At 37.4% G+C, this 26,870-nt stretch overlaps 4 protein-coding genes across 5 annotated transcripts; 3 read left to right on the forward strand and 1 right to left on the reverse strand.

Annotated features, from left to right (window-relative positions):
- Nucleotides 1–552: 552 nt before the first annotated feature.
- On the forward strand, nt 553–3,062 carry LOC147868785 (AAA-type ATPase family protein). Its single transcript, XM_087323327.1, has 2 exons — nt 553–2,754; nt 2,881–3,062. The coding sequence occupies exon 1, from the start codon at nt 581–583 to the stop codon at nt 2,339–2,341; it is 1,761 nt and encodes a 586-aa protein (XP_087179453.1). The 5' UTR covers nt 553–580; the 3' UTR covers nt 2,342–2,754; nt 2,881–3,062.
- Nucleotides 3,063–4,866: 1,804 nt separating this feature from the next.
- On the forward strand, nt 4,867–7,717 carry LOC147868786 (nucleic acid binding / zinc ion binding protein). The gene is made up of 4 exons (XM_087323332.1): nt 4,867–5,153; nt 5,792–5,856; nt 6,076–6,274; nt 6,976–7,717. Exons 1-4 carry the CDS (start codon nt 4,941–4,943, stop codon nt 7,396–7,398), a joined length of 900 nt encoding a protein of 299 aa, XP_087179458.1. The 5' UTR covers nt 4,867–4,940; the 3' UTR covers nt 7,399–7,717.
- A 1,764-nt stretch (nt 7,718–9,481) lies between these two features.
- LOC147868787 (putative sulfur deprivation response regulator) lies at nt 9,482–19,033 on the reverse strand. The gene is made up of 11 exons (XM_087323336.1): nt 18,720–19,033; nt 18,090–18,304; nt 17,634–17,896; nt 17,170–17,413; nt 15,930–16,099; nt 14,224–14,335; nt 13,968–14,132; nt 10,920–11,045; nt 10,534–10,797; nt 9,912–10,025; nt 9,482–9,788 (listed from the first exon to the last, which is right to left on the reverse strand). Exons 1-11 carry the CDS (start codon nt 18,934–18,936, stop codon nt 9,660–9,662), a joined length of 2,019 nt encoding a protein of 672 aa, XP_087179462.1. The 5' UTR covers nt 18,937–19,033; the 3' UTR covers nt 9,482–9,659.
- A 3,873-nt stretch (nt 19,034–22,906) lies between these two features.
- On the forward strand, nt 22,907–26,870 carry LOC147868788 (uncharacterized). 2 transcript variants are annotated; one of them, XM_087323342.1, is made up of 7 exons: nt 22,907–23,964; nt 24,242–24,482; nt 24,594–25,079; nt 25,214–25,444; nt 25,665–25,805; nt 26,102–26,302; nt 26,501–26,870. In XM_087323342.1, exons 1-7 carry the CDS (start codon nt 23,855–23,857, stop codon nt 26,780–26,782), a joined length of 1,692 nt encoding a protein of 563 aa, XP_087179468.1. In that variant the 5' UTR covers nt 22,907–23,854; the 3' UTR covers nt 26,783–26,870. The 2 variants fall into 2 exon arrangements, with proteins under 2 accessions (XP_087179468.1, XP_087179466.1); XM_087323340.1 differs by having other exon boundaries at nt 22,908–23,964; nt 24,242–25,079.

The following is a 26,870-nucleotide window of genomic DNA, read 5'->3' on the forward strand; positions in this document are numbered from 1 at the left end:
CCATGGACCTTCAAGATTGAAATATTGACTTGCCTTCGACTTGACCTTCTAATGAAAAGAAGGTCAATCGAGATAAACCTTAAACCTAACATTGGTGGTGTGCACTGTGCAGGATGAAGACAAGAAAGGCATGTGGGTCCAATCAGGCCAAGAGAGTGACTATGGACCCTCAAGATTGAAATCTTGACTTCACTTTATCTTGACATTCTCTTCACGAGGAGGTCAATCGACATTTGCCTTGAGCCCAACATTGGTGGTTTGTGTGTAGGACGAAGCCGAGAAAGTCACGTGGGTCAAATCAAGTTGAGAAACCGACTATGGACCTTCAAGATCGAAATCTTGACTTGACTTGGAATTGACCTTCTCTTCACTAGAAGGTCAGTCGAGATCAGCCTTAGACCCAACATTGGTGGTATGTAGGATGAAGACCTGAGAGTCATGCGGGTCAAATCCGACTATGGACCTTCAAGACTTGCATCACCAGAAATATATGTATAAAATCTTGACTTCTTTTTGACTTGACCTTCTCTTCACAAGAAGGCACAGACAGAGAGGAAGAGAGAGATATAGACTCAGCACCATGGAAGAATTGCTCAACATGGGCTTCTCTGAGGAGCTTGCCACACGGGCCATCTCTGCTACTGGTGGAAGGTCCACCATGGAAGCTGCAGAATGGCTTCTCAATCATCATCATCATCATCATCATCAGACCTCAGAAGCTGCTTCCTCGTGCCGCTCGAAACAAGCTACTGTGGATCGATTCTTCTCCATGGATTCTTCTTCAGAAGGTAAACTTCTTTCATCGCAACAAACCTTAAAACGGAGAAGAAATCATGACGAAGAAGAAGAAGTCGAAAAGACAGTACAAGAAAAGCCAAAACCTAAGGAAAATGAAAAAGAGGAAGAATCTAGGGTTAGGGTTAGGGCTAGCAAGATCCCGTTGGCTGAAAGGTTGCGACCGCGCTCAGTGGATGAGATTCTTGGTCAAGACCATCTTCTCGGGCCTGGTTGCATCCTTCGGTCCTTGATCGAGGCCAAAACAATGGCCTCTATTATTCTCTGGGGTCCACCTGGCTCCGGAAAGACATCTCTGGCACGTGCAATTTCTCGCTCAATCGGCACTTGTCGCTTCGTATCTGCCTCTGCTGTCACGAGTGGTGTGCGAGAAGTCAGAGAAATCCTAGATGAAGCTAAAAAGAGATCTAAAGTGGGTATTAGAACTCTATTCTTCATGGATGAGGTGCATAGGTTCAATAAAGCTCAACAAGATGCTTTTCTTCCTGCAATCGAGGCTGGGGATGTGACATTCATCGGTGCCACCACTGAGAACCCCTCATTTGAGCTCAACCCTGCCCTCCTCTCGCGGTGCAAGGTCCTTACTTTGAACAAAATACCCCCAGATATTATCAAAAGGCTTCTTGAAAGGGCTCTCTCAGACACTGAAAAGGGAGTTATGGCCGGTATCGGTGAAGATCCTTCCATTCGGTGGGTACAAGCTGAAGAGGAAGCTTTGGGGTTTCTATCTGATGCTGCTGATGGTGATGCCAGAGTTGCTCTGAATGCCTTAGAAATTGCAGTTATGTCAGCTGTGTCGAGGGTGAAAAATTGGGCTTCCAAGGAACATGAAACACCCTTCATTAATGTCAATGGAGGGGGATCAGAACTTGGCAAATCATCCTCGATTCTGAAGTGTGAAGATGTAAACGTAATTGCCTCTGACTCGGTTGAACTCTCTGAAGTCAAAACAGCTTCAAATGGCAATGTGGATGGTGTGATCATGGTGAGATTAGATGACATCTCAGAAGCTCTACAACGCTCGCATATCCTCTATGACAAGAAAGGAGAAGAGCACTACAACATCATAAGTGCACTTCACAAATCTATGCGGGGCGGAGACCCCGACGCAGCCTTATATTGGCTTGCTCGGATGCTCGAAGGGGGGGAGGGGCCTTTGTATATAGCTCGTCGGCTTGTTAGGTTTGCGAGTGAGGACATAGGACTGGCTGACCCACAAGCACTGACTCTGGCAGTATCTTGCTATCAATCATGCCATTTCCTCGGGATGCCAGAGTGCAATGTGCACCTAGCCCAGTGTGTTTCCTATCTAGCACTAGCACCGAAGTCTGTAGCTGTCTATCAGGCTATCAATGAGGCGCAAGAGTGGGTCAAAAAGAGAGGGAATGAACCTGTTCCTTTGCATTTGAGAAATGCACCAACTGGCTTAATGAGGCAGCTAGGCTATGGACGCGGTTATATATACCCACCCAATTGCGATGGGCCAGTCAAACAAGATTATCTCCCGCCCTCGCTTCGAGGCCATAAGTTTTTGAAGTGGCCATGAATTGGATACATGAAGCTATATGAAAGAAACTCGCTTGAGAGTAAAAAATACAATGAAGGCCTTATACATAGCAGCTTGAGGGTACTGTGCTTGAAATCAGATACATTGAAGCTCTATGGTAAAAAAACTCTCTTCACAGTAAATAGCCGTATGGCAAGAAGCTTGAGCTTATTCTACAGTTTTGGCAGATGGGTTTTTTGGTCTTGATGGAGGTCCAGAGCGCTATCGAGAATATGACCAATATCATTCACAAAAACCCTACATTTTTCACTTGAAAATGCGATGCACAGACAATGAATCAGTGCTCTTCTTGGAATTTCAGAGATATAAAGCAAGAGTAATGACCACTTTTTGGCAAAGAATGTATTGAGCACAAATAACTCAATCTATGTGTGTAGTTGGGTACACTTGAGGTTAGGAAACTGTATATATTATTTGATAAGCATATGATCGACCCATTAATTGGCATAATTAATGCTTGGGTACATTCTGGAGAGTTGTATGTCTGGATTATTAATCCAAACATACTATTTTGACAGAGAATGTGTTGAAGACATATACTCAATCTGGATATGTTGAGGACAAATTGGTATAGCGTAAGGTTAGGAAATTGTATATATATTTTGATAAACATACAAACGACTCATTATTTGGCATAATTAATGCTTGGGTGCATTCTTGAAACCTGTATGTTTGGATTATCAATCAGAATCGTGTCTTATGGAATGGTGTGCAATGGAATGAACAGAAAGACAATAGCACATTCTCGCTCTCTCAAATTTGGGCTTAGAAGACGTTAATATGTCTTTCTTTCTTTCTTTCTCTCTCCCATATTTTGCTGGCTACAATTTAGGTTTAGAAAATTAGTTTATGTATTTGGGTGAAACACTCATCTTAACTCATTAGATATGGCAATGCTGTGCGTGTGTTTGTGATGCACTATCTGGATGGCTCATTGGCTGTATTCCATGTATTTCAGTTTGATGGATGTTGGTTGGGTTTTGTTCAATGACTTATGCTAGAATTGTGCTGTATCAAGTTCACCCGATTTTCTATCAGCAAATCACCTTTAATTGGAGATGTGGAATAGATCAAGGGACAATGCAATAAACTGCATTTAGGCTAGTTTCAAAAACATCGTGTGTTTTTTCTTGATAAACTCTCATAAGATGACCATAGTAAGTTACAAATAAGTGGATTTGCTTGCTTCATTTCGGATGTGAATCAAATTATAGCATGTACACAAACAATTCAGTTTTCCATAATGGTGATACATCATATATTGGCGCTAATCAAAGCAATAATTGTACATTTGTAATCTTTAGAGCATATGGTGATTGTGTGATCTTTTGCTAGAACTTGGCAACGGCACTAGCATATGGTTGCAACATCCATCATGAACAATGGAAAGATTTGCTATGGAGCGAAAAACAAAATATTACATCTTGTGCATGATGTGTATTTATTATAAAGGTGTGTAACCCATTGCTATTAGTCTGCTTGTACTTGAATTGCTATGACACAAATTGCAAACGCAAATTAATTATTAAAGAAATTGGTCAACCATATGATAGTCTCGAATCAACCTACCCACATTATACTAGCATACCCTAAAGGCTCATATTGGCTCATGCATTGATTTGCATGAGTATTCTTACCCTTGTCAATGACCATGTGGTTGGTGTTGTTTGGGAGTTAACCATAAGTTAGTGTGTTAGCTTAGTTCTTGAGATGGAGCTATTGAGAGCTATTTCTATTCTCCTCAATTGTAATAATGTCTTTGATATGGGTTGAAAAATCATCCACAAATCATCATTGATATGCGTTGCAAAATCATCCACATGTTGATGTGGCATTCACTATGAGCTTGGTGGCATGTCAACACATAATTAATTACTTTAAGTGATAGATCACATGACCTCATATCAACAAACATGATAATAGTGAATGGTTGTTGAGTGATCACATTCCCCATCCTTAGTGTCAATTGACATTTACAAAGTATGTAAGTTTTTTTCCCCTACCGACATCGTGTTGTCACATTTGTTACATTCCATTCGTTTAATGTGGCCTCACCTCGACAATACACGAACGAGTGTGAATAACTGTTGTTCGCCACGTTCTCCATCCTTGATAATCACCTTTGAGTGTGTTTGATTGTGGTGTTGACATCAAGCCCATCGGCTTATCCTCATGTTATAACATCCTGCCTACTCACGTTCCGTCCTTTCCGTCTCCTTGTTATGAAACAAAGGGAGGCAAATGCTCTTTTTTTAATCAATGGCTGTCAATTGACATTGAAACGTCGAGGCACTTTTTGACAAGGGGGGGCGGATCGACCAAGGGCATTCCGAGGGAATACAGAAAAGAAAGACAGTAAGAGAGACTATAGGGAGAGACATTCGCCGAGTTTTTCCTTTTCTCCTGGGGATGTAAAACTTGAAGACCCAAGAGGTGGAGTAAAGAGGAAGGGCACTTGCAACAAATTTCCCATTCTCAAGACTTTGGCACCCAGACATTTTATTTATTCAAACTCACACAATTTAGAGTGGGAAATCTGCGGCCTTCTTTCTGTTTTTTTTTTGTGTTCACAACTCCAATGGAGATGGAAGATCCAATGAAGAAGGAAGAAAATGACGAAGAAACCATGACGGAAATATCTAAAAATGCAGAGAAAGAAGAAGGTCCAGACGATGATAAGAAAGACTTAACCTATGCTTTTCCTTTGTTGAGGCCATCCAGGCGAAAGCTTAACCTTGACAGCCCTTTCTTTGCCTCCGGGAACTTGGAACGTGAACTTCTTGCCAAACAGGTAGATCAATTTAAGAATCACAGGGAATGGTTATTTAAGCTCAAATTTGTATATATTTTTTTTGGAAAATTCTTCAGAAAAAATGCTTTCTTTTGTGAATAACCCAAATCTGGATAATATTGTTGTTCTAAGACATATTTGAAAAAGCCTTTGATAATCTGGAGATAAATGGTTTCTTTGAGAATATCCTAAAAATGAGTACATTTTTATATGGCAATCAACTGGATGGTCACAATGAAGTAGTGGGATGTAACTCTTGATAAGGATAACAAGTCAAATATATGTCAAAAATCTGTGGAAATTTCTTTATTTTGAGAGTTGCCTAAATAAAGTTTTAGAGCTAGTATTGTGTTTTCTCAAGACAACTTCTATGGAAGTGTTTTAAAATTATTGGGAAAATGCGTTGATTGAGAATAAGTCTGATCAAGCTTTGGCGGGCATTCTTTGTTTTTAATCACCCAAGTCAATTTTTGAGAAAAATTATTTTATTTTCTAATTATTGAATCAAGTTTAGGAATAGTCATGTGTTTTGGGAGTCACCCAAATAAACCTTTATGTAAAATAATTTCCTTTGAGAATCGCCTGAATCAAGCTACCCTGGAAATCAGTGCATTCTTGTGTGAAACTTTTGCTTGCAGGTTATATTAGAAATCAGTGAGGAGGAGAAGAATCAAATAAGCTCTCTTGAGGAAGACCAACAATGGTATGTTCTGCCTCATTTTACATATTTGGTTGCCTTAATTTTCTTTATTTAATTCATAATGAAAGCTGTTATCATGCTTCATTTTCCCTGTTTGGAATACCGTCACTTTCATTGCTTCTCCTACCAGCAGTAAAATAGAGATGGAATGAGAGAGGATTGTTTCCTTTCCAGAAATATTTGATTGTTCTGAAATGACCTTATTTTTTGTTTTATTAAAAGGGAAATGGTCTGCCCGGTTGTGGGATGTAGAAAAAGGTTAAAAGGACTGAGAGAACTGGAGACACATTTCTTTTCTCGGCATACCGCAGTATGTTCAGTTTGTTCTCGTGTTTTTCCAACAACCAGGCTTCTTGACATACACATCTCGGAAACACATGACTCCTTCTTTCAGGCAAAGGCAGCTCGGGGTCATCCTATGGTACAAAGATCTAGTTTTCTATTTTTTTATGATCACAAAACGAATTTCTAATAGCTAATAATTAATACTCCCTTTTTCATTCAAAAAAGGGGAAACATAAAATAAAATAGAGGAACAAATCTAGTTTTGTGAGTGGAAACTGCATCACTGCAAATAAAGAACTCTAGTTTTGATGATGTGTAAATACTTTGTCATTTGCGTGAAGATTTGTATTATCAAGTGTGAACTTGTTGACCAACAAGATGGGACTATGAGTGGGAAATGTTAATGCTTTTCAGTAAAACTACTAGCCTCACGAGTTAAGTATAAATTTTGATAAATTTGGAGTAAAGCACTAGTCTATGCATGTAAAGTGACGATCGTTTTGAGTAAATACCCCAGTCTTATGAGCAGGGTATGAACTCATGAACTTGCTAAATATAAATGGGCCAGTGATTTTTTTTAAATGGCTATGGAATCCTAAAATCATATGAAAATGTGCTGATCTTTCAAAATAGCAAAGAAGTTTGGTTATTTTAGCAAATCCTACTTGTAATTCTTTCTGAAAACCTCGGTTTCAGAAAATAGCTTTCCAAAGTCTTTCTACTCAGTGATATATAGCCCCAATTGTTTCCACCACTTACGATGAATGTAAACTGTTCATCATTATGAGCGGTATTGATAAATTTTCATTCTTCTTTTCTTGTGTTGTATGGGTGCAGTACAAATGTCTGGTAGATGGGTGTGATATGAAATTCCAGAATGATCTATCGAGGCATCAGCATCTTGTGGACAAGCATAAGTTTCCACAATCGTTTGAATTTCATAAGAAGAAAAAACACCTTTCTCAGAAGCAGCGTATGCGGATCCAGACACGTCACCAGTTGAATCCAAATCCAAATCCAGATTCTAAGCAGATACAGGAATGCAACACAAAGAATGAAGTGGATGATTCTATGCAAAAAGACGAAGGAGATGTTTGTATGGAACTCGATGCGCTGACTTGTGACTTATCTCAGATGAGCACAAATGATAACATGCCATCTAACATTTCATTTGGCCGTAAACACAATAGAGGATTTGCATTTGCTCCCAATAGATCACGAGGAAGAGGAAGAGGAAGAATTGGTTCAAACTTCACATGAAGCTGTAAGCTTGATCACAACTTTTTTCTTGTGGTCGAAGAGGAGTATCTCCAAGAACGTGAATATACTAAGGCTATTTCATTATATCATTATTTCAGAGTAAATGTAATGGACATGAAGTGCTACTATTGTATGTATAGCCATGAACCTTGCTGATTTGGATAAGTTTGCCACATAGAAGTTAGATCGGAGAACAAGAAAGAAAGATGTAAATATCTGAGTATAGGGTTTAGGTCTTATTGTGGGGGGTTTAGGGTTTTTGCAAAGTTATGGAGCTCGATGTAACATATGATGTTTACTCAGGTTTTAGTTTTTTTTTCAGTTTGGAAAAGAGCTCTTATGAGGGTTGATATTTTAAATATTAATGTTTTTGTTTAATGAGATCTGCTATCCACTCCTATGAACTATGCATCTCAAGTTTCTTTTCCTTTGTACATCAAAAGAAAGGGTAAGCGGGAAATGATCATCTTGCTACATTTGAATGATTTGGTCTTAATGAAGTCGATGTAGGATAAATCAAGTGGACATGAACTTTAGAGTTCTAGAAAGCATCAATTTGTTCTCATGAATCTTATATTCTTTTGTGTTTGCAGAAATTTAGCAGATTGTTGTGACTCATTTACAATATTCTAATCTTGTTCAGTAAATCCTACTTCAAAATTTTAAATCGTGAAAAAATAGGTTTATAATCGAATATCTTACCCAACATGTTTAGGAAATTGAATTGCCACATTTTTCAACTCCCCTCACATTTTTTGAACAGAAAATGGCCCCAAGTTTATTCAATACAAGTCCCCATTGTAATGTGTTGCCATGATTTCTTAATATCCTACTATTCTATGAGGCATTACTATTTTAGTATGAGTAGAACTCAAGACCTAAGCTAACACAATAGCTTTAAGTAATGCCAAACAAGTACTAAAGATCTCATGTGAAATGACTTCATGATCATGTCTTCCTTTTTTAATCATGCTCAAGAACTCCACCTTATTGAAGGTGTGCTCTAACAATATAAGCTATGAAAGATGTTACGTAGATGAAATCAATATATTCTAGTCAAATATTGAGTTTGCCATTCTAACATACACATTTTTGCTTTGTTACAACTCCCATCCTGTTCTATTTACAGTGGTTTGCAAAGCTTTTGCTTAATTACTTTATAACACTGCAAGGTTTATGATGTCATACTATTCTAACACATTTCCATATTTGCATCCTCATACCTCATTTCAGACAAATGTATTATTGATTTCAAAATATCCTATTGTTCTAATGCATTTCTATTCATATTTGCATTTTTTTACTTCAATAACATGTGCTCCCTTCAGAAACATTTGAGAACTTCTGCTTAGGTATTTACTAACAAATCTAAGCAAAATGGGGATACTGACTAACCCATAAGTTCTTGATGTCATTTTCCGTTGCTAATGATTAACCCATCAGTTCTTGACCATAAGTTAAACCTGTAAGTTCTTGATGTCATTTCCCATTGCTAATGATTAACCCATCAGTTCTTGACCATAAATTAAACCTGTAAGTTCTTGATGTCATTTCCCATTGCTAATGATTAAACCATAAGTTCTTGATGTTATTTTCCATCACTAATGATTAACCCACAAGTTCTTCACCATAACTTAAACCACGTATCCCCACTTGCCAACAATCATTCCTGGACAAAGGATCATATTGGTATAATTATAACTAGGAGCTCAATTTTTACTCTCCATCAGGCAAAGGACACCTCCAGTTTTTATTTTGCTTTTTCTTGTCACATCATGAAAATAATTCACAACTACATAATGACTTGGTATGCTTTCTATTAGAACTCTAAGAAGCAAACTTGCACCAATATCTTTAAGCAATAGCCAAAAAGCTGAAAATTGAGGCTAAATTTATCTTGATGTTTGCCAGTTTTTTTTGGACATAAGCATATGTGATATCAAATTTTGTAGTGATTCCCTAACCTAGAACCCTGGTCATCAAGCAATATCTTTACCATAGAATGAGACCGAGAACCAAGCCAATACTATGTTCACCACAAATACGGCGAAAGTATAGCATATTGAAGACAATCAAGAATATCCCATTGTAACCCAGATCTGGATTCATAAATATTTTCATTTTGGCTTTAGGTAAAAGATCGATCCTGTAGAGAATAATTATACGAACTATGTAAATAATACTGGGTGTAAAATAAAGTTATACCGACAAGTTCCATGCTTGGCATGAAAGAAAAAGAGAAAAACACAGGATCCAACTCTTTAAGCTGAGGAAGTCATAATGAATGCTGAACTACTTATGCCATCACCGAGACGAATTGGCTCCATCTCATCATCATGAACAAGATCACTACTAGCTTCTGTCGAGGAATCTTTCATGATGTTCCACTTCTATAATAATGGAAAGTAAAATATAATATAAAACAAAAATATCTAAAAACAAGTAGATAAGATATGTTGTATATATAATAAAATCCCTTGCAAAGTATTGTATGTATAAAAATAATTTCTCACCAGGTTGGCCACAAGTGGTGCTGCACCAATCAAGACAACAATGAGAATTGTCCACCACAACCACCACCATTCCAGAGTCATTATAACACCTACTGACACGAAAAGTAACACAATCTAGAAAAAAGGAAGAAAAAGTCAATGTTTGTAAGTTGTGGTTACAAAGGTTGAACTTGTGAGAAGCAAGTTTAGCATATGCAATATAGACTGAGCCATGAATGGCTAAAAACATCTCATGTGTATGGGCATAGGGTTAGGGATTGTTGTCTATCTATCTGGGAAATCATTACCTCAGATATGTGTATCTCTATAAATTTTGTCTCATTTTTCATATATGATGGAAGGATAAGCTATGGTCTTCTAATTTTTGTTTGAGCCTATCATTTTAACTCCTACATGTTACTCATCGCTCTTATACACTTGGATAAGTTTTTTCATATTTTTCTTAATACAGGTCTCTTTTTCATATGCCAAGGAATGAGCTTAGGGTATTCAAATTTTTACTAGAATTCCCAATATATGTTCATCAATGAGTTGGGATCCATCTCTACAAACACTGAAGTTCAAACTACAAGTTTATAACAAAATTTATCAAATAAAATTCAAGGCAGAGATTTTAATAAACCTGCAGTGGTCCACCATATATAACGTAATCCTTGAAACGGTACCCACCAGGCCCATATACAACTAGATTTGTTGGACAACCAGTAGGGGTCATGAATCCGGCAGACGTGGCTAACATCAATGTATATGCAAATGGGCGAAAATCCAAATTCTCGGTTTGTGTTGCTGAAAGTACTATAGGGAACATAATTGTAACTGCTGCATAGTTGGTTATAGCCAGTGAGAATACAGTTGTCGCAGTATATGTCCACAAAATCAGACCAAACTGCACATGATATGAAGAATAATGAGTCAATTTTAAAAATACTAACATCAGTTTATGTTTTTTGTCTTCTTTCCCCAAAGAAGCCCAAATACCCAGATGCTTTTCAATTATTACAGTATTACCTGAGAATGCCCTCCAATGCCTATCAGAGGTCTTGCAACCAAATCTGCAGCTCCACTTTTTACCATTGCCTCTGAAATTCCAAACCCAGCTGCAATCATGATAACAACTGGCAGCTCTATAGAGTCCTATACACAAGGAGGTTCAGATTCAGGAACTTTTTTATAATACCAAGAGATAGACATTTTACTTGTTGGATAGTTCAACAAACATATACATGAAGAACGTATGCATAATCATAAAATATGCAAAATGAGACGGTTAAGTGTCTGCATGTCTATTAATGTGATGCAAATTACCCCGATTAAATATAGAGAGAGGGAGATGTATATATTATATCTTATATATTATGCCACACATCAGATAATCTTTTCACATTAAACATGCAACATGCCTCCATACAGATTCTATCAATTTGTTTAAAAGGGCTGCAATTGGGTGCAAAGTTCAAACAGTAGGATTTCCGCACATCAGATAATCTTTTTGCATTGAACATGCCTCCATACAGATTCTGTCGAATTGTTTAACAGGGCTGCAATTAAATGCAACAGTTCAAACAGTAGGATTTCCGTTTTCCTCTTTTCTTGTTTAAATTATCCATGTGAGGCCAATTATCACTATAGTAAAAATTTCTACAATTTATTCCTTGGTTCCGTTATGCTTATTGTTCATTAAATTTTTTCCTTACATTACATCACTTGGACCAAGCAAAGACACAAAAGGAGTGATTGTTTTGGATGCTTTCTAGACTTCTGCAAGACCTTTCATACTGTATCAAAGGAACATCAACAAAGACTCTGCGCACAAAAATCCCTCTGACAAGATGTAAGTGACCAGGAGGCTGTTGGAGGCAATCATAAGCATCATTGGTGTGAAACAAGGATGCCCAATCTCCCCTACCTCTTCGAACTCCATACTGACGAGATAGCAGCAGACAACATCAAACATGGAGGTGGCAAAAGAATCAAAATATTAGGTACACCTGTCCACATTCTTCTGTACAATGATGACATAATCTCAGTGTCTCTACAACGTCATATCTCAATGCCCAAGATGGTTTTCTCCATGGAAAGCCAGACCATGATCTTCCACACATCTGCGTCAATTTGTCGACAATCTTTCTTCACTCTATCACGAGGGCAAGTTGAGTTGATGGATTCCAATGTGTATCTATGAGACACATTTACAAGCACGAATGGGGGCTTCTTTGAATTAACCCAAGCTGCCCAGGATCCGAGCACTCGAGGATATGCAGCTCCGTCCATGCTAGAATAGTAGAATGACAATGCCATCAAGCAAACTTCCAGGAGTTCCCATACGAAATTATGGTTATTCAACACGGTAGTCACACATGAGCTCAGGGGCTCTCAATGTACATATGGACACGAATACCAGTCATGATATTCTCAAGAATGATACATAGTAAAGCCTCCACCCCACATGAGATCATCCATGTGTCGGCAGCACTCCCTATGATGATAGACGCATTATTCCAGACAGTGAATCATATCAACCAAATTCGAACCATGCCAATTCAAAAAATTACATGTAAGTTGTTTGAATCATCGAAGCAAACAGGACAACAGAACACACAGAAGAATCATGGTACGCCCAGGCGATGAAGTAGTTCGGCAACAATGGCCTCGATATTAAGATCTTGCCACCCTTTAGATATAGTTAAACTCTTCAAAAGATGAAGAACACGAGGTCTCGTGGCAAGATCTATGGCAGTTTTATGCCCAAAAGAATCGGATCATGTTGAAGATGGCTTACTACAAAGATCATTTCATGATCTTCGCAAAGGATGGAGTACAAAGACCAAGGTACATGGACGTCTGTCTACAAGCCACATAGTGCTTGCAAAGCAGTAGGCCAACTCTGAGTTTCCTCTCACCATTTAGAGATCAAAACAAGATGAGCACATTGAATACCAACAGCCAAAATACTTTGCAAATTATATTTCAGAGAGATAGAAATTGAGGAAAATTCTGAGTCTAGGAGGAAGTTTACAAGCACATCAGAGAGAAGCATGACACCCTCTACATGGACTCCATCACCATGCAACAAATGCCAGAGATGGCTGACCCACAACACTTTGGTCAAATCTTGCTCAACCTTCGAAAACACATGGGAATTGACCCTCATATTGGCACGTAGAATGCAACAGTAATCGCACATCACTGATTTTTTTCTATATCTCCATGTCTCCACTGTCAACATGCCAGGTATCACCATAGAGTGAGCAGAGGAATGCTGAAAACAACAACGCCTGCAAGCATCAGGATATAAGGCACATGTTCATAGCATCACCAGATCACGAAGACCATTGTCTTCAAGTCTTATCTGCGCCAGTACACTCAGATGTACTTGTTGAACTTTGCTATAGCCTCTTTTTAACACACAACCCAACCTCAGATGTGATGTCCAATCGCCACTAATCAATCCATACATAGTTAATGCACTTTATGCTTGTAAAACATCTTGAAAGTCATTCCATCACATGCATTATAATCATGCTCATGGAGCTGTAGGAAACCTAGACCCTTTATTTTTGTTTTAATAATAATTATAATTATGATTTGTCTCATAGGCTGATTGTGGCTTCTAGTAGATGTTAATATCTCTCTCTTTTCTCATATAACATAATGTATCAATCTCATTCAACTCCTCCCAAGTTAGCCACCACCATCCCAGCCTTCTGAGCACTTAATCTTCTCTTCACATCTCGTAGTTTCAAAGATTGTGCTACATTTCAAAAAAGATAATAGATCACCATCACTATTTTAATTCCCTCCACTTTCTCTTCTAATCATTAGGGCAGACATGATTATGGAGACAATAGATCATTATCATCATCAATTTTACTGCCTCTTTCTTTTTTTAATCATCATTTTTATCTTTTTCTTTGTCCTATCTCACAAGGAGGATAAATAATCACCATCTTCCATGTCTCTCTCCTCTCTCTTTCTAATAACTAGGTTATGTTTCACCTTGTTCTTTAGTTTACTCTGATAAAGAGGAAAAAGAAATCAGGGTCTAGGGAATCCTACCATTGCATCTTTAGGGGAGAGGCATTTGGAAAGTAGAAGTCCAGCTGCTGAGAATAGTACAGCTGTGACAACGTCAATGCCGAGCCCACTGGCAACAATCATCAGCAGAACAAATGTTGCTGCAATACCAGCTCTTTGCCTTTGTATTGGCACAAACCCTGGAAGCTGTGAATAATATAAATTATGACCTCTGAAATCATTCATCAAATTTGTATAGTTACTAGTAAGAAATTGTAAGCTTTTACATTAAAACTACCTCCGAAACTAAAGCAAATGTAGAATTGTTCCTGTGCTTAGTTGCAAATTCAGAACCATCTGCAACCATCAATAGACAATCACCTGCTTCAAGCTCAATATCACCAATTGCCCTACACATTCACTAAAAACAATTTTACTTTTTAACAATGGCATAACCTTTTATCTTTAATTAATGTTGGAACTATGGCCATTATGATAATATATGCCCATGTTAATCAGTGCCTTTCTAATCAATAAGGAAATGAATATGATTATATTGTAAAATATCCTTTCCTAAACATTTTTGTCTTCGAGTTTTTGCATCCATGCCACAAGTGGTACAGGATCTTCACATTACTACACCAACATAAAATTTCTATTGACTTATAAATAAGGGCCTTGATGTGGCGCAAAAGAGAACTATATTACATATCTAGAACAGGACACCAGCAAAGATCTAGAGAGCTCATTAACCATATTACATACACAAATCCACTTGCATCATGCTTTTATGTCTAGAAACTGTGCCACTTTGGCGTTTCTGTATGTCAATAATTATGTCCTCAAGTACTTGTACCCTAAAGCTCCATTGCATTTCCATATCATGAATCACAATGTGATGTGCACACCCACTCATAATGATACACGTACATCTGTATGCACAACATATTCCTCATTTCAGATCATACCTACCATGACTGCATAAGTTTGAGGATGTGGATGAGGTGATACCTTTTTTTAAGAGATGAAAATTAAATGCCTCTGATCTATAAATAAAGAAGCCACTATCTTGGATTCATCTCGAAGGTCACAATCTTCATAGTAAGGGGCTGCTAGCCTTGCTCCTATCACACAGCAATATATGCTCGATGCAAGCATGCTCTTAAAAGTCTTCCAAGTAGCTCCCATAATATTATCCATATAGATACGTATGTCCTCATGTCTCATATATTTTCATCCTTAAGCGTTTGATCTTGTAGTCTTATACCTTGGAAAGCAAACTTATCTCCTACTCTCACAATGTTTTTCTCCACCATCTTTCTTGAGTCCCAGTATGTAGCCATTAATACATCCTTGCTATTATTCATTATTACATTACAAGACTCATAAACCACAGATAAATGGTTCATCTTGTGAAAGAATATTTAAGATTTCTGCTTGCAGAAATCGCCAATCAGCTGATAGTGAAGAACATTATTCCAATCTGGACAAACTTCGCATTCTGTTTTCATTTGGGTAGCATGAAGGTCTGAACTTACATTCAATTTTTATCTTACTTTATGTGCACATCTCCTTAATTTTGGGATCCATCTTTAAATATCTTCTCTTCAATCAACCAAATCAACTATGTTCATTCAAGAACTCTCATATTTTATTCTAACATCTACAAGAATTATCTAACACATAATACTCTCCATATATGAGCTCTCATCTTCTATTTCTTGTATTTACTATTTTTTTGTTGAGAACAATGCATTTTTCTTGCCCCTTCAACCTTGTTCTCATACATGTACCCAGTTTGTGCATGTGTGTACGTTTTAAAGGTAATACAAAATAAAGACTGTCCACAATGGCCAAAGTGTTCAAATGGATTGCACATGCCCTTAAAACAAGTATGCACCATCATGAATGTAAAGATCCAGACATATATAGAGATAGGAAGATAGAGAATGAGAGAAAAGTTGAATGGCTCTTTAATTTTGCATATCATAAAGGAAGCACAACCTATTCAATTGTGAACCATGCCTATGAACTGCAATAACAGTAGCTCTATATCTTGATTGAAATTGAAGATCCGAAACCTTCTTTTTCACCATTGATGACTTGCTGGCAATAACAGCTTCCACTAGATACTGATGCATCTTCAATCTGTTCAAATCAACTTCAACATGACCCTGCTACATTCAAAATGCATTCCATAAGCATATAAAACAATTTGCTTTTGCAAAGTTGCATTTGAAAATGCACATATTCATATTGTAAGAAACTTGATAAATGCAACATTTATCTTCTGATCAGTCAGCTCATGAGTTGGTTGGGAACACAACGATGAACTTCACCGCCAACATTGATTGGCATGATTAATGATATATCTATAAGTACTACAGCATGGCATAACAAAATAACACTATATTTACACCCTGGATTTGTGCGCTATTTAAGTCAGAACTACCACAACAATACACAAGACTGGATGATGGTCAAGCAAGAGATATTGAAATTAAATTATTTAGAGCTATTGTTGATTTATAAATACCTGACTATAACGTGATACTGTGTGCAGCCATGAATCCTTGCAAAATCGCCATAATGTAGAATTATAATGTCACAAATGTTGTGATCTCCAATGTTGGCACTATAATTCAGAAATCAAGCAAGGACACTAATCTAAGGTGAATAGGAGATGGCAATTCATTTGAGAATTCATTTAGCATAATTGAAAGTAGTTGCCAATTCTTATTAACCATGGATTTGTGCCCCTTTCTTAATGTTCAGAATACAATGGTGCCTAACGAGGGAGAACCTATAGTGATTTCTACTGAACAATCCTCTATGGGCTCACTGTTGGATGGATGCACCTAGTCATACAAGGATACATGTCTACTACTGTCCATTACTATCAGAATGAACTTTTCACTACTAAATCAGGAATAAGTTTAGTTTTAATATGCTCTTTCTCAACACTAAACGTGATTTAGGTATTCCATTTCTACATTCATTTAAAGATTGATGCATATCTAGTGTATCATCAACATGAATTCAATGGTTAACGACATTGACATGTATCAGCAACCAGCTCATGTTTTGACTGACCATAGATAAACATTATGTCTTCACAGGTTACTTAATGTCATGAAGTTAATACTTAACGTGCTTTTAGAATGCAAGGAACTCAGGAAAGACACTTGGCACTGTCAAGCAGTATTATTGAGAGCATGAATGATAACTAGACAAAGAAAAATACTTCATCTTCTAAAAGTGTCAATCCATCAAGTTGTGTGAGCGCAAGGATTGCATCTATAACTCCAGTAAAGTAAAGATGATCTTTTGGTAATATTACAAAATCTTCACTAATATTGGAGATTATATTCCCTTCTCTTTCAATTTGTACTAGTTTTAGCCCTGACATTCTCATTAATCCTGATCGTTCAATTGTTTTTCTATTCAGAGACGACACTGAATTTACAGCCAATACAATATTGTAGTTCCTGTGACAAATTTCAGCGTTAGGGTCTCAAAGAATTCAATCACCTCCTTCTGATATTAAAACCAATCCAAATTTCAGGATTGTATTATACTATGTAGTTGAGTTCTCATTGTTCAGAAACATCCTATGAATTATTACCTTGAGATGCTCTTGATATAAGCATAAGTTGTCAGAAAATTTATGTGCATTATAATATTTACGTTTACATCCATCAGAAATACCTGGCATTAATATTTGGTGGCTGGATAGCAAGACGATCAGGTAAAATCTTAGCAGAAGCAGTGATAATATAAAGGATGGCAGCAAGCGCCACAGGGACACCAACTATTCCTATTTCAAAAATGTGCATTTGCAGATCCGGAATCTTCTTTGTGGTGAGCGACAGCACCACTAAATTTGTACCAGTGCCAATCAATGTTAATGTGCCTCCTAAGAGATCAGCATAGCTCAAAGGCAACAATAACTTTGAGGGTGCCATGTTGACCTGCATAATCAATACATTCCAGTTATTCAAATATACAAAAAAAAGCCTATAGCATAGTCAAGATTCAAATACAAGAATTTCAGATAATAATACTAGGTCAAATTTATTTCAAAAAAGAGAACTCAAACATCATTAATTGTTGATCGAGACATATCCATAGGTGAGAAGGTAATTTTACAAGGACAAGTCTCACCCTGCGTGAAAATTCCACTATTGGAGGTATCATCATTGCCACAAAGCGTAAGTTGGTAAGAAAGGCACTTAACATTGCCACCGGTAATGTGAACTTCAACAGTATCCACACAATGCTATTCCCATCTTTCTGAAGTGTTTGAACTGGAATGTTTCGCTCTTTTGTCTGAAACATTAACTTTAATACAAATTCTAACCCACCAGAGAGTTCTAATCCTGTGCAATGGAAATATTCAAAGTTAATTCTTTTTCTAACAACTTTGTCTCACAGGGCAACTTAGCCTCCACAAGCATTAATATATAGTTTAGATTTCGAAGATTTTGCTCATAGATAGAGAAGACATATCAGAGAAAATCATCTACCCAATCAAAACCAAAGGAATGGAGTAGCATATATTTGACCTAACAGTTCATAGAGTGACTAAGGGGTAGCAAAATTAGGGTAAATCAAATGAGAGGTGAGGCTTATGTCTTTCAAAATATGAGATTCACTAAAGAAAAAAAAATACTGAACTGTCACCATTTATGGATATCACCAAATGAAACTTATGTAAAATTTGTATTTTATATCAAGATACACAAATAATGACTCCAAATATATATCAATTTTCAAGAAGGGCGCAGCACTTGCCTCTTGCAACAATGAATAGGATAGCAATTGAAAGAACAGATGCATCATTAAAGCCACTAAGTGCATCTTCTAGATCAAGGATGCCCAGAGAGAGAAAAAATATAACTGTTCCCATCATGACCAAATAAGGAGGGGCAACTTCAGCTACAAGTGCGATTACCATAAGCATTATCAATACCAATGTTATCCATCTTTCCCATTCACCAATAATATCCATGGCTCATGTGTAGGATCCAACAGTTATCAGGAAACTGCGCTGTGCATGGATCAAAGCACCTACCTGTAATACCACAAACAAAATGATATCAATCAATTTTTTGCTTTGCCACAAAGGATTATGATTTAAAATAGTTTAATCATTTTCCAAAAACTACTAAAATAAGCTCTTCTATCATAAAATTGCGCAACTCTGACAGAAAAGTTCCAAAAATTGCTTAATCAGACAGTATTATCAATAACTTGTTTATACCCAGGAAAAGTGATTGTTACTAATCCTCTTCTTCCTAATATTCCTGTTATTAGGGAACCTAACCTCGATCCTCGTCACTGGCTTGACCCCATCACACAGATGATATCTGGACTTCCGTTGGACGTTAATAATTTATCACTCAATCCATCTATTCTTATAGATTGCAAACTGTTACTTCTCTACTCTTCGTTTGTTCTTTCGCCTATTCTTCTTCTTAGTAAAGGACATATGCATTATATCCAAATTTTACATACATGTGTATGCGTATGCATGTTAAAGATACAATGATTCTCTTTTGATGTTGCTAAATATCTACAATACACATAAAAGCTAGTATTTTTTTCATATTTTAGTACATGTCACGTCCCGTTCACCATATCTGCATCCCCTCACTGTGTGTCGTTTTTCATAGCATGGAGACCAAGTTCACAGAAAAATAGGGGCCAAAGAATGCCATAATTTTCTTACCTTTTTTAGGCAATTACTCCTCTACAGTCGTACTTTTCTACACAACGGAGGGGATATTGACCAGAAAACTTGAAGGGTGGATCCATATGATATAATAAACACAAAAATAAAAAGATAAAAACAAAAACAAAAAAATGTTGCAGTTAGGTTTTTCTGGTGTAATAAAGGGTTGGTACAAAAAAGAAAAGAAAAAAAAAAAGGAGCAACAAATTGCGCAATGGTGATGAATGGAATGAAAGGAAGGTGTAAGTAACGTGACAGGAAGGGGATGGGAAAGGGAAAAATACGTACGTACCAGGGTGCGGGGGGGTGTTCTGCAGGAAAGAGATGGAGAAATTGTGGTCAGTGAAGAAGGGATGCCGCCATCGCCAAGGGGAGGGGGGAGAGGTATGCCTGCCTGCCTGCGCCTGGCGCTGCAGAGCCAAACAGAAATTGTAACACAGAGCAAACAAAACGAACTAACAAAACAGAAATTCGACGCAGAGAAATGCTTCAAATATGAAATATGTATATGTACATAATGCATAGTTCTCGTTTATTTAATACATACATGGATGGATTTGATGGGGCCAGAGACAACAGATAGACAGAAAAGTGAAGGATTATGGAGGCCCAATGATAATTTTAATTATTAGTATTTGGCCATTGTAGGTATGTACCAATGATTGAAGAGACTTATCCATGCATTCGATGGGTCGTTAGGTTTTCATTATCGCAAAAATATATATGCGTTCACACCCTCTGCAACCATGGGTATCTTTGTATCTCTATTTCGGTTGAGAATGAGGGTATGCCACATGAGAGGACAAACTATGATTCCGGTAGTATCATGGTGGCACTTGTACTGAACGGGGAAGGCTGAAGCATCGTGTACTGAACGACGAGTATTGTGCACTTCTCGTTCTTCATGTGTCCAACACTTGGTCGTCTTTTTTTTTCTTTTACAAGTGTCGACTAATCTCTCGTACATTTCATTCTCCCCGACGGCTATCATCTAAGCTTAACAAGAATGGAAGGTACGTAACATAGTTTGGCATTTTGAATAGCTGACTAGAGCAAAGGGCCTTCATTTGGAGAGTATCGATTGTTATTTGATTTCAAGACAATGGGTGTTTGTACAATTCAAATAGGTCTGCTCGGAATCATAGATGGAGATTGTTTTCCTAATTTTAAGATATTTTGGAATTAAGTCATAATTGGGATATACTCATTGCTTTTGTATTTTTAATGGTAATTGGAATCAAAGCATACTTGTGGCTGTGAATGTTGAAGGGAGTACTAATGTGGTAAATCTCTTTATCGCAACAAGTAAAATTCTTTCATAAATGGATTGTTGGTTTTACATATCGGCGATTCCAAATGTCCCACCACCCTCTAGTGGTGACACACTCAATTGTGGTGCCATTGTAGTCTTTTTCACACATTTTTTTAACATAATTGTGTGTTTTCACCAAAGACAGGGAGAGAGGCTTCTCTCTTTGTTTATATCTTGTATATGCCCGCCCCCTCATGATCATGCATCATGCTCTCTTTCATAATCCATCACAGCCATGCATCAACGACATTTCGTGAATAAATGGAAACACTTATACGTAGGAACACATTGCGTTTCAAAATGGCCATGAAACACTTACTCCTCGAGTCATTGTTTCACCCATTGTTTTGTATTTGTATATTGGTTTATGTTTATACACTACAATGTTAACTCTTCATGAAATTTAGAATAAATGAAACATAGATATAAATGTGATCTATTATATTATGTTCATGGTGTTAGGAATCGACCGGCAACAACTTGTTACACATTCGTATTCGTGTGCAGAAATCAAGAACTAGTACGCAGATAGAAAAAATGTGAAGTCACAGAGACACCGATATTTTACATGGAAAACCCGAAATGGGGAAAACCACGAGGGTCCACTAACCCCAAGAAAACTGATCACTATAGTAGAGAGGAAGTACAAATACTGAACTCATAGGCAACGACCTCGAGTTCTCCTTCATCTAACAGACGGCTACAGAGTTACACTCTCACACTCTCACTCACGGTTACAGAGGCAACTACCTTGTTCTAACTTTTCAATAATGATCTCTAACTCTTCCTATAAAGTTTGCCCTAGTTGCTTATAAACCAAAGCAACTTTTTGGATACTTACAAGTATAGCCCCCAGGAGGCATTTTAGACTATTTACAATTATAGTCTTTCGAAATGATTTCGGTTTCGGCCTCGGTCGAGATACTCACCAACACGGTACTTCTCTTCCCATCTGGAGGGATATGTTTCCCAACAAATGGTAAAGAGCACAAAACTCGCGATTTCAACAACATTTCAAATGAAATTTCAACCCATAAAGAGCCACAATCGAATAACATAGTTTTGTCAAGATTTTCTTAGAGTGTAGGCATGTTTCATGTATAATTTCCATTTGTTTTAGTTGAATTGAATTAATTACTTTTCCTGATAATGCTATTAAAATGCGGTGGGGCAATATGGCTTTGAAGGCATGTCACATAAAAGGTAAGGCAAAATGGGTGTAAAAGACAATATTCAAAAAACGTTGGATCAGCCCTCTATGAATGTTTGTTTTATTCTATCAAGAGAAAATAAGACCAGATGCAGTGGAGCCACAATACATACACAATCTACAACTTAATGACTTATCACTGAAATATCATGCCATGTTGTTTTGTTCTCCTTTGCCATGTCATGTTGATATGCCTCCCAAGTTTTGGATAAGATAAATTTCCTATATATATATATATATATACAAACAGACAGATAGATGGATCATGTCACTACAATAGAGATGTGGCACCAAGGCACATGTGTCACATTATGCCGGGAAAAAGCCAAAATAATCAATGTGAATCTAGAAAACACAAGATTCAAGATGCAAGGGATCTTCGAGGTGCGTATATTCTATCGAGTGTGAACGAGATTACAGAACCAAGTTGAATACGCGCCCGACAATGGGCGAGAGGGTAAGTAGGATAACAACGCGATCCAATGACCGAGATTTTGGTCGGCGTCTGTTGAGATTGCCCATTCAAAAAGAAAAAAACAAGCTACAAACCAAAAAGAAAAGCAGAGTGAATTGAATCTTGTCGAATCAATTTGTGTGGCAAAAATCCTATCCACTCATACAAAAAAAAACACACACAAACAAGAAAAACAGAGTGAATCTGTGGAGGTGAAGCCAAAGCCAACTGTGGAGGATCCTTTCTTTGTCTAACTGATGGCGCCCACCAGCTGAGGCATCGGATCCACAATCCACATTCTGTCATGTTCATTCATATCTTTCCCATTTCTCTGAGAAGAGCCCCAATGCTTGAAGACATGGATGCTCTCTTCTAACCACTTATGCTACAACTCTCCCGGGTAAAAAGAACCCTTGAGCCTATCTGGCCATGGGGATTCTCTGCTGAAGCCACTGATTTTGGCGACTTGGGGTTTTTTTTTTTCCCTCTGAACCCTCATTTGTTGTGTGAGCTCTATTCTTAAATACTCCTAACATAATCTCAGACTTTGGTTGTGTTCAAAGAAAGCTCATGGATATGGTGATGTAAAGGTTTAGGTCGCCGTGTTTTTTTTCTTCTTCTAAAGAATATTAGAAGGAAGCTCAAATTCTATAATTTGCATGTTTCCTTCCAAATTCAACACGGAAGAAAGATCGATATTTAAGTTGATGTGGGTTCACTTCTTAAACAGTATCTCAAAAGGACAAACATGGCTATGGTGATGTTGATTATGTTCGAAGTTTTCTAACAGAAGGAAACTTAATGCTTATGTTCATAATTGCTTTCGTAATGTTTGTTCTTTGTCCAAACACTGTATAGAAAGAAGCTTGCGTTGATCATCCCTTTGGTGATTTGAATCAAGCACTACTAGAAAGAAGCTCAATCTCTGTGGCGATTTGAGTTTTCCCATAAACACTATTAGAAAGGTCAAAGATGATGTGATCTCTCTTTTAAACAATACTAGAAAGTAAGGTCAAGGGTTTATGAGATCATTTGGATATTCTTCTAGCCCTAGTGGAATCGCAGAGTCAATATATGGTAGCAAGGATTGGAGGCCTTTTTTTCTTCCTCCTTTTTACATATATGATCTAGTTTGATCTTAATACTAGCAAAGGGGTTTCTGTTCGTTGTATCGACATCCATATATCTGGAGTGCAAATTATTTTGCATATGTAGGAGAATGATGCCTATGTCTGTTGTACTTCACTGTTGTTCTGAAAACATCGTGCAAGGATGGCCTCCCGAACACCTGCCATCTTCCTCAGCTCTCAACAAGATTGCATCATTCCGGTAAGCAAAGATATACGAACCCAATTGAAATTAGGGAAATGTTTTCTTCCCCAATTGCTAAGATCCATGCAGATTGCAGAAATTTAGTTAATTATTATTGCAAATGACAGTAGAAAGCTTAAAGATCTTTTAGGTTAGGAATGGTTACCCCCTTTGCTATTTAAATAGAGAAAGATACTCGTTATTGGAAACTCAGATTACAGGGTTCTAGGACAGTAGGCATCACATGATTGCTCATAGTTTTTTTCTGATGAAGTTTTTTAATATTGGGATGCAGACTTGCATCAATGAGAGGATCTCAGTGTGAAGGGTTTAGAATTGTTGGTCATGGGACAAGTGTGGTGCAGAAGCGAAATAATTCGACAAGGATTGAAGCAACTTTAGCCGTTGAGTCTCGATTAGTGAGCACTGAAGACACAACGGCCCTTGCAACCAAAGCTTTGGCAAGAGCAATGGCTGTTGAAGCCGTAGCATTGGCCAGAGAAGCTGTTAAAGCTGCTAAGGAGGCTGCAACTCTGGTTAGTTCAAGCCGATGTCAAGAATATGTGGATGATTTTCCTTCTGAAATGGATCGCTTATTGCTTGAAAGAGCAAGGTTGAGTGAAATGATGGAGATTGACATCTTCCAGGTTCTGGATGAAGGTGTGTCATCCCCTGCATTGTCAGAAGATGCCAAAAGGAACACTTTGGAGAAAGGAATTACCTTTAATGACGTGGGGATGAATGCTGAAGTGTCTTCTTCTTGTTCTTCTTTGTCGAAATCTGTCCGTTCTCATGTTTTGGAAAGAGATAGTATACATGATATCTTAGATGAGGGAGAGATTTCAGCAAAAACTGAATTGGGTGGTGAAGATCCAGTTGTTGCCGCAAAGTCTAAGCGAAGAGAACAGAGGTTAGAGAAACGGAAGCGCGCCTCAATAAAGGCTAGAAATGTGATGGCTGCTACCACTGCCATCACTCTAGATACAGCAGCAAAGCCCAAATCGTGGAGGTCAAGAAAAGCTTTGAGTCAGGTTTCGAATGATCCCATTCAGTCTTTCCTAACAACAAATGGATCAAAAAGATCTAAGCTCCTTACTGCGACAGAGGAAATTGAATATTCTCGTAAAGTTCAGGTAATAGCACACTGTTTACATCTTAGAACAATCGTCCTTCATGTTTTTAATTGATATGCATATTTTCTTGTAATATTCAGGTAATAATAACACACATTTGCATCTTAGAGAATTTTCATATGTGAATTTTCTAGGATCTTTTGAGAATGGAAGCTGTGAAGAGGACCCTGCAAGAGCACATAGGAAGGGAGCCTACAATAGCAGAATGGGCAAAAGCATTGGATATGGATGTCAGAACCTTTTCATCTCGGTTGAGTGAAGGAAGACAAGGGAAGGATAAGATGATACAATGTAACCTTAGGCTTGTAATCTCAGTTGCGAAGACATATAAAGGAAAAGGAATGAGTATGCAAGACCTTATACAGGTTAGCAAAACATTGCAAGATAACCGATGATACTATAAACTATGCATTTATATATATTTGGAGGAACTAATGATGGTTGTAGACTATAGTAGAAAATTTTACTTATAAAATGGAATAGCCTATAAGTAGATAAGTAGTCTACTTTTCATATTCATAAGCAAGCTCTTGTATTTCTTTTCCTTAGGAAGCAATATGCTAATATTTACACTTCGTTATGTAGGAGGGAAGCATGGGCCTTATTCGCGGTTGTGAAAAGTTTGATCCAGAGAAAGGTTTTAAATTTTCAACTTACGCACATTGGTGGATAAGACAAGCAGTTACAAGAGCTATATCTGAACAATCTCGGGCCGTTCGTCTCCCGGTGAAACCATTTTCCAACTGTTTTTTTATCTTTGGAAAAACAACAAAATACCCCTAACTTTTGCCTATTTACCAGAATGCTATTTATCTCGGTAGTAATACATGCTATTCTACAGGGAGAATGTGATAGTTTGAAGCCTTACGGCTATTCTGGTAAATAGCTGAAAAACTACAAGTGTTTTTGGAGTTTTCCCCTTCTTTTGTATATATTTATTCATTCCATTTCTCAAAAAAGAAGAAGATTATGTTCATTGTTTAATTCTCTCTTCTACTTTTGTTGCTGCTTACTTATTTTAGGCCCACTTACATGAAATAATGGCACGCATTTGGAAAGCAAAAAGGATTATTTACGAGGAATATCAACGACCGCCATGCGAAAGTGATATTGCTGAGATAATGGGCATGTCTGTAGAAAAGCTGAGATCAATTGCAAGGTCAACCAAATTATGCAAATCTTTAGACAAACCTGTTGGAAAAGACCAAAATGCAACACTAGGGGTATGTTTGTATCCTAACCATTGTTTTGGTACTGAGTATTATTTGTGATTATTGTCTAAGTGGATCTTATAAAACAATGGCATAATACCTCAAATAATCATCATCTATACGGATAATCTAACCCTTGACCATTTCATGTGTCAGGAGTTTATCATTATCTACGTATATCATTTAATCCTTGACCATTTCGTGTGTCAGGAGTTTATTGCTGACGATACACTAGAGGATCCTGAGTCCCGAATCGCAAATCAATTGTTAAAGTTGGACCTAAGCAAAGTGTTGAAAACTCTTAACGAAAGGGAGGTTGGGGTTGTGAAGTTACGCTATGGACTGGAGGATGGGAGAATGAGAACTCTAGAGGAGATCGGAAGAGCATTCAATGTGACCCGAGAAAGAGTTCGTCAAATTGAGGCCAAAGCAATGAGGAAGTTAAAGCAACCAGAACGAAATGCCATTTTGAGGGGATACATGGATTCTTGATCCTTTAAGGATGTTTTTTTAATGGGCAGAGATTTTAATATCCTTGTAAATTTGAGGCAATAAATATACAGTTCATAAGGTTCTTGCA

This window comes from Azolla caroliniana, unplaced genomic scaffold, assembly GCF_043228905.1.
Source record: "Azolla caroliniana isolate FFs.n. ecotype wild unplaced genomic scaffold, voAzoCaro1.0.p SCAF_1, whole genome shotgun sequence".
Taxonomy (NCBI): domain Eukaryota; kingdom Viridiplantae; phylum Streptophyta; class Polypodiopsida; order Salviniales; family Salviniaceae; genus Azolla; species Azolla caroliniana.